The following is a 7,500-nucleotide window of genomic DNA, read 5'->3' on the forward strand; positions in this document are numbered from 1 at the left end:
TTAACGTAGACGCCGACACGGATGATTTGAGGTGCAGCTTAAGACATGCATATAATGAGTAAAAAGGCCTTTGGAAAAATGTGTAATAACGATTTATTGTTGTATTCCCCAGGTATGGTGTGTACAGCCATTTCCCTTACGGTCCAGGTGGCGCTCAGACGGTGCGCGTAGCCACCTGGACGCCTCGGGAAGGATTAGTACTCCTCACGCACCATCCTCTGTTTCCAGAAAAGTACACCGAGTAAGTCTTAAAGATGTACATTTTAATCAATTTGAATGTTAATTTACATTGAAATGATCTGGATCACTTCAGCAATATTACTACACTTCAGATTAAGCCTGCTTTTACAATAAAGAAAAAAAATATGATAACATCAAGCTACTCACAAACCGCAGCTTCCATGGCGCGCCCATCCCCTTAGCCCTATGGCCCTTCGCGCCCTACTGGGAGGAGAAGAAAACTGTGGCACCAAATGGCACTGAATCGACGAAGATCTCTGGCAGAGCTTTCCTCATCCTGGACACCATCGCCAACAACCTCAATTTTACCATCGGCGAAAGACTACCTTCTTCTTCTCCTACCGACGTTAGTAGGCTCTTTATTCTTTTTGAATTTGTTTTATTTGTATATGCCCCCAACCCCTCCAGACCATATCATTTTTGGTTTAACTAAATCGCCAAGATTTACATACACGCAAGATTCACTTGGAATAAGTTGTATATAACACAGCGAAGGAAAGAGCAAAGAAATACACGATAATGAAAAGGTCTTCTCGTTTTGCTGATTCACCAATGAAAAATGATGTACCTTAAACGAAGCAGTAAAACAGAAAGGTGTACGGCATAATCATTATGGATTTCATGTGTCCCTTCTCATTGTGGCTGTATATAATGGGCCAATAAGCATATAAAAATAAAATGCCAGCCATACCATCCTTAGCCTATCATGACTTCACGTGTGCTCCGCGTGGCTTCCAAGATCATCGTATCGTGTGTTCATTTACTTGTGTCGTACTTTTTCGTCAGTAGAGAGTCAAGCCATACGTTGATTACCATTAATGTATATCATGTTTGATATACTAATGTATCTGCAACCTCTTAAACAGTGTTTCATTTCACACACATACGTGCATACTTTATATGTGTATCTCATGTTAACAATGATAATAAGAATCCTGTAATTCATACACGCTTCTCTCGACTTAGCTGATGAGCCAATTATTCAACCGCCAAGCCTTGGTCAGCCCCATGAAACTGGCTCTCCTGCCCCACCTGGCCATGCGTTACGACTACACCTTCATGATCGAGGAAGCCACGCTCACGTTCTGCATGCCCAAGCCCGAGCTGAAGCCTCGATGGCAGAACCTCTACTACCCCCTTGGCGACAGTGTATGGGCCTCCATCATGGCTCTGCTTGTTATAGTGCCAGCGACGTTTTTCTTGGTGAGAAGAATGATTTTGGTTGATGCTGTGGAATGTGCATTGTTTTATTTGAACATGCGTGAAGAGAGGGAACAGGAAGAAGAGGGAGGGAAGGAGGAGAGAGAGAGAGAGAGAGAGAGAGAGAGAGAGAGAGAGAGAGAGAGAGAGAGAGAGAGAGAGAGAGAGAGAGAGAGAGAGAGAGAGAGAGAGAGAGAAAGAGAGAGAGAGAGAGAGAGAGAGAGAGAGAGAGAGAGAGAGAGAGAGAGAGAGAGAGAGAGAGAGAGAGAGAGTGAGAGAGTGAGAGAGTGAGAGAGTGAGAGTAAGAGTGAGAGTTAACCGATAAATGAACTTCACATATGAAAACCATAAATTTTCTCACCCTCTCTCTTTCCCGGCAGATAACCAAATCCTGGATGGAGAGCGGAGCGAGGAGGAGATTCAGCCCCGTCGTGGCGGCGCAACAGGTGCTGGGGACGCTGCTCGCCCAGAACTTCTCTCTCCGCCTCCCCTCCGCTTCCTCGACCCGCATCCTGGTGGCTGCCTGGCTCGTGGTCGCCTTCATCCTGGGCTCGGCCTACCGCGGCAACCTCACCGCCTTCCTCACCATCCCCAAGCATCCCCCCCCGGGTCGAAGGCCTCAGGGACCTCCTCCAAACTCCCGCTAAGTAAGGTTTTGTTTTAAATGGCGATGGTAATACATTAGCAGCCTTTGAATGAAAGTGCTTGCCTTGATAGCACTTTCGACTGTAATTCATATTTCGTTTTTCATACGCTCCTCTGACGCTTCCCTTTGGTTTCATCCCGTTTTATAAAATATTCCTCTTTATTGCGTGTGATATATTTAGATGGTTGTTAAACATATATTCATAACTCCTGTATAATTGTATTCTAGTTCTCTTTGTGCGGGAAAGATCACAGTGTGCTAATAATAATATCTTGATCCTCATAATCGTTGCTATTACTCGCGCCATTTTAATTGCCCCCAGTCCGGAAGGTACGCCAGTTGCACACCAAAGCTACGGTATCAAGCGCACTAAAGCCTGGTGCAAGTTGAATTGTAAGAAAGTTAAATCATTTGCCGTTTGATCACTGATTTCTTATATAATCTGGACTAGAATTCTACTAAAAGTCGCCCCTGACTCTTGGTTCTGCCAGTTCGGCGCACTTCAGAGAGGCGTTTCTAGAAGGATTTTTTTCTTTTTTTTTTAACGCTCCTGCACTTGCTGTGGAAAAGGTTTTCACATCTGGGAAGCCGGCGACTAGTGGCGGATATTCTAAGTCTAGATTACCCTATGAAAAAAATAAAAGAAATAACAAAAAATAACACTGACATATAACATTTGCAGAGTTATCATGCCTCCGGACCTTCGCCTAAACTTCTACACAACATTCAAGGAATCGAATTCCAGCATGTACAAGGAATTTATTGAGAGAACGTACTTTGTCAACACCCACCTGGAGGGCATGCAGCAGGCCCTCATGAAGAAGTGGGTTGACTTGCGACATTTGTTTCTTTACTATTTTCCTCTTGTTAAGTTTTGCGTGTGTTTAGTATGTTATTACCGTATGTAAGTCTGTATATGTATTTTTGTGTGTTTTATTATTATATGTATGCACATGTATGCAATGGTCTATGTGCAGATGTACAATTACTTGTGCACATTAGAACATCAGTAACTTTTTAAACCCGCGTAAGCCACTAGGTGCACACCGTATCGAAAACAGCCTACCACTTGCAAGTAAAAGAAAGAAATGTTTGAGAAAATTACTTTAAAAGGAGGCTCTTTATCATCCATTACATAAAGGTTGGAATAGTAAAGAAATCAAGAAAAGTATTCCTTTTGTAATAAAATTCAGCCATATCAGTCAAGTCGATGCCTTTCAGAGAAGCATTCGTATACGAGCGTCTGTTCGCTGAACTGATGATCATCAAAAACTTCACCAACGTCGACGGATCGACACCCATGTACGTGGTGAGGGAGAACCTCGTTCCTGGTTATTCTGCTTGGCTTCTGCACCGCGACATGCCCTTCAAGCGGAATCTGGACAGGTGTATCTTGGCTTTCCACGAGGTAAGGCTGATTAAGATATAGAGCGTTCAGTCTCAGGAAAAAAAAAGTTGGCAACTCAGGCCTGACTTTGGGATGCGATTCGCCTAATTTATGTTTTATTCCAATCAGCTAACACTTACTACTTATGGTTATATAAGCTTGATATTTTTAAAAGTCATATACTATATTCTTCTGAATAAAACTTGGATTCCTTTAAAAAAATAAATGATAAAGCAGTTTAGTTTGTTATATTCGTACGATCTTCATAGCAAGAGCTAGCGCAGATACAAATGGCACCGAGACCAACACCAACCATTTCTCTCGAAAGTTTGGTCTGATCAAGCGCTGGAGCAAGATCACGCTGGACGGGGAGAAGCAGCGGTACCTCAAAGGGCGTCGCCAGCAGGAAACACAACAGATAGAACTCCAGGAGAAGGGAACCCGCGGCGGCGCCCTTCAGCCTCTCTCCCTCCTGCACCTTCAAGGTCCCATCTTCCTCCTTGTGGCCGGCTTTGCTCTGGGCGTCGTCGTGTTTCTGCTGGAGGTCCTCCTACCTTTCGTCAGGGCGGTCGGCGACAACTCGAGGAAGCCCTCCACTTCGGCTGGGTGAAGGCGCCTAAAGTGCATACCGTAGTGGAAACAGAGATGGCTTTTGTTTGAATTTTTTTTTATGTTTGGTACGCCACTTATGCAGACTCATTCTGGCCCGCATTTAATAGTAAGTTTTGCAGTTGACTGTACACATTCATACATACATGTCATACGCACATACATACAGGTATATACATATATGATATATGTGTTTTGGAACACACACACGCAAAACATGTGTAGGCTATAAAACATAAAATTGCGCAAAGTGGAAATATCTGAATACACAATGGAATGTACAGTTTAGCCACATTTTGTTAGTTCCATAATATTGCTTTATTGCTTTACTGTTTTTCTCTTTTGGTTACTTGTGATTGCCATTTTCATTAAATTATATAATGCATGATTTGCTATGTCTTTCATTCTGATTTTTTTCCTTTTAATGAAAGAAACTATTTAGAGCAACTTATGATATGAAATATGCATATGTAATTTTATGTATAAATTTGCACTCTCTCTCACACATACATCCACACACACACACACACACACACACACACACACACACACAGACACACACACACACACACAGAGGAGAGAGAGAGAGAGAGAGAGAGAGAGAGAGAGAGAGAGAGAGAGAGAGAGAGAGAGAGAGAGAGAGAGAGAGAGAGAGAGAGGGGGGGGAGAGAGAGAGAGAGAGAGAGACTGAGTCACAGATAGACAGATATAAAAACAGAACAAAAGAAACGAAAGAAGAAACAAGAAGATAACATCCTTCAAACTTAATCATGCCACCAACGTATAAGCATTAGTTGCAAATTTCATTGTCGGTCTCATAACAAAATGAGCCGATATATAGTATAGGGCAGAGAATGCATTTCTTGAACAAATCTCCCATTCCTTTTCTTTCAATGTTGACGAGAGATTGTGCGGAATGTTTTCTTTCGGTTTAGAAAGGTTGCTCAATTCTTTTATTTTTTTGTTTTTTTTGCAACATCTTTAAACTTCTGTTTTTTGCACATGTCTAACGAATGCATTGGCTTTTTGTGAGATTATGCAATTGTTGCCCCTTTCTACATGATTTTACATTATGGTCATGTTGAAAATAAATTAATGTCCATTACAGGTTTTTGTAACAATAAAATAAACACTATTGGTGCACTTAATCATCCCTTTATTATTCTAAGTGATTAATGGCAAGATGCCGATTATAATGTATGAATCCCAGAAAGTCTAGCTTTAAGTGTGAAGTACATCTGTATCATAATTTGGATAAGCTATAGAACATACATGGACGATAAAGAGATAGGAACGGAATAAATGCAATACAGTTGATATGGCTGAAGAAGGAAACGAATCAAATTTGCTTTTTTTTTTCTCTCGTTATCCAGTCGTCATTAAAATCCAGAAGCTAGCCATTACCAGCTGTACAAGTTACTCCTTCAGGATCCACGAAGCCAACACCTCCACGCAGAAGACAAGGCTTGAGACGAGGAGGCCGAGCAACAGCAAGAAGATCGGGCCCTGTAAGTGTGTCAGCGTCAGCGCCATGATCCCTCGGCTGCTGCTGTCCTCCCTGTCGTCATCCGATTCCATCTCGTCCGTAGCCGTTCCTTGGCGCTGTTTGGCGGTGTTTTTCTTGTGCGCTCCCTTCAGGACGTCTTCGGTCCATTTCTCGATCAGTCCAGCCTGTGTGTCAAGAGGACTGTGCAATCTCAAAGGAATATTAAGAGGACATTGGGAAGACAAGGGGGTGGTAGATATTATACATACATACACACGTGTCAAGATATTCCGACACTGTATTAGTGATTCCATACGTTTGTGTGAGAAAGACTACCTCCTTCCATATCTATTTACACCGACCCTGAAATAAACATACCTTACCATTTTCTACACACCCACATCAGCACCGAAACTTACAGCCTGAAAAGCCATGATAAACTGGTTGAGCTTCTCCTTGTACGGAACGCCCCAGGGGATGGGCCAGGCGCAGTACGCGGGCAAGATGTTCTGGCCGGCCACGTACAGCTTGGTGGTCCCATCGGCGGACGTGAAGTACTCTTCGATCGCTAGCTTTAGAGACATCCGCTCGTAGAAATAGCCTTGGCTGTGGGAACACGTCAACGCGGATGGCTCGATTACATCAGTGTCATTTTTTTGCTGGTGTTTCTTTAATTTTATGCCTGGAAACTGACCCATCTTCCCGCTTTGATTTTAGAATCTGTTCTTGAATCGGGGAGAGTTTGCCGAAGAGTCTCAAATATTTCAGTTTTTTAACTGTTAAGGGTTTCATAAAGCTGTAGTCATGGGTTATGGACTACTACACGGAACGATGAGTTTATTGGAATGAAAACACTACCACAATCGAAACGAAAAAGAACGTAACGTTTCGAATTTGTCGAGATTTCCTAACCAGGCGGAGGGATTTTTCCTACGTCAGGTGAGGAACTCTTGGTGGATTTTATTTCGTTTCTATAGTGGCAGTGTTTTTATTTTTTAACTGTGCAAAAGTGCTTATACTCATTTGAATTGAATTATTTTAAAACATTCATGAAATACACTGCCTATAAATGCAAATGAAGTGACAGCTATTATTAGTATTCTGGCCGACTTACCCAAGATCAATAGCCTCTTGAAGTCCGACTTGGAAGTTAGGAACTAATGTCATGCGACTTGCAAGGGTTGTATATAAATAGGAATCCGATTTCTTGAAGTTATTGTAAAAGTCAACGACATCAGGCGGGTATGTCGCTCTGAGAAGGAGGCACACAGAATTTGACGATAAGTAATATTTTTCATCTCTACCAGTGGTTTCATCGCCTATTTATTTTCTTTTATACTAGAAAATGTGTATGTTTATATATATACATATATGTATATATATATATTTCATATATATGTTTATACACACACACACACACATATATATATGTGTGTGTGTATGTGTGTGTGTGTGTGTATAGTGTACGTGTGTTGAGCATTATAATCAAACAAAGAAAAAATACTGATATACAAACAGGGGATTCGTTAACTATCCAAAATGGATTCCACACCTCAAACGCTCATTTCCCATCTACAACATCATGACATCACCCTTCTACGAATCCATACTTAGCCCCTGTCTGTATGAACTGCTCGAGGGTTTCAGGTCGATCCGGGTACTTGGGAATCGTAAGGAATGCGGTGAGATTTCCTCTGTAGGCGGTGCTGACGATGAAGGAGAAGATGAGCCAAGTGGCGAACAGCACCCGAGTGGACGAGGTGTCATACCCTCGCCCTGAGGAACTCTGACTCACGAGAGACCCAGCCACCTCGAGGACCAGCCTCTGCATGCTACTGATACTTTGGCTTCCCATACGGCCGCCTGCTCGAGTGATCTGGAGATTTAGGAGCAATTAAATGAAAGAGAGAAAAATTCAATAACAGTTATAGA

At 42.4% G+C, this 7,500-nt stretch overlaps 2 protein-coding genes across 2 annotated transcripts in view; one reads left to right on the top strand and one right to left on the bottom strand.

The window, feature by feature from the left end:
- LOC125034841 (ionotropic receptor 21a-like) overlaps window positions 1-2,895 on the top strand; it is a 16,831-nt gene extending 13,936 nt beyond the window's left edge. Inside the window, exons 5-10 of the mRNA XM_047626855.1 lie at window positions 1-31; window positions 113-241; window positions 397-586; window positions 1,207-1,443; window positions 1,821-2,087; window positions 2,769-2,895. The exon at window positions 1-31 is cut by the window's left edge and continues 202 nt beyond it. Coding sequence (XP_047482811.1) covers window positions 1-31; window positions 113-241; window positions 397-586; window positions 1,207-1,443; window positions 1,821-2,087 — 854 coding nt within the window. The 3' untranslated portion in view covers window positions 2,769-2,895. The remainder of the gene's footprint in view (window positions 32-112; window positions 242-396; window positions 587-1,206; window positions 1,444-1,820; window positions 2,088-2,768) is intronic.
- Window positions 2,896-5,242: 2,347 nt separating this feature from the next.
- LOC125034823 (glutamate receptor ionotropic, delta-1-like) overlaps window positions 5,243-7,500 on the bottom strand; it is a 2,959-nt gene continuing 701 nt past the window's right edge. The window contains exons 2-5 of the mRNA XM_047626821.1: window positions 7,179-7,444; window positions 6,683-6,820; window positions 5,988-6,174; window positions 5,243-5,753 (exon numbers count right to left, since the gene is read on the bottom strand). Of these exons, the coding sequence (XP_047482777.1) occupies window positions 5,499-5,753; window positions 5,988-6,174; window positions 6,683-6,820; window positions 7,179-7,444 (846 nt within the window). The 3' untranslated portion in view covers window positions 5,243-5,498. The remainder of the gene's footprint in view (window positions 5,754-5,987; window positions 6,175-6,682; window positions 6,821-7,178; window positions 7,445-7,500) is intronic.

Source organism: Penaeus chinensis, chromosome 18 (assembly GCF_019202785.1).
Source record: "Penaeus chinensis breed Huanghai No. 1 chromosome 18, ASM1920278v2, whole genome shotgun sequence".
Lineage (NCBI taxonomy): Eukaryota > Metazoa > Arthropoda > Malacostraca > Decapoda > Penaeidae > Penaeus > Penaeus chinensis.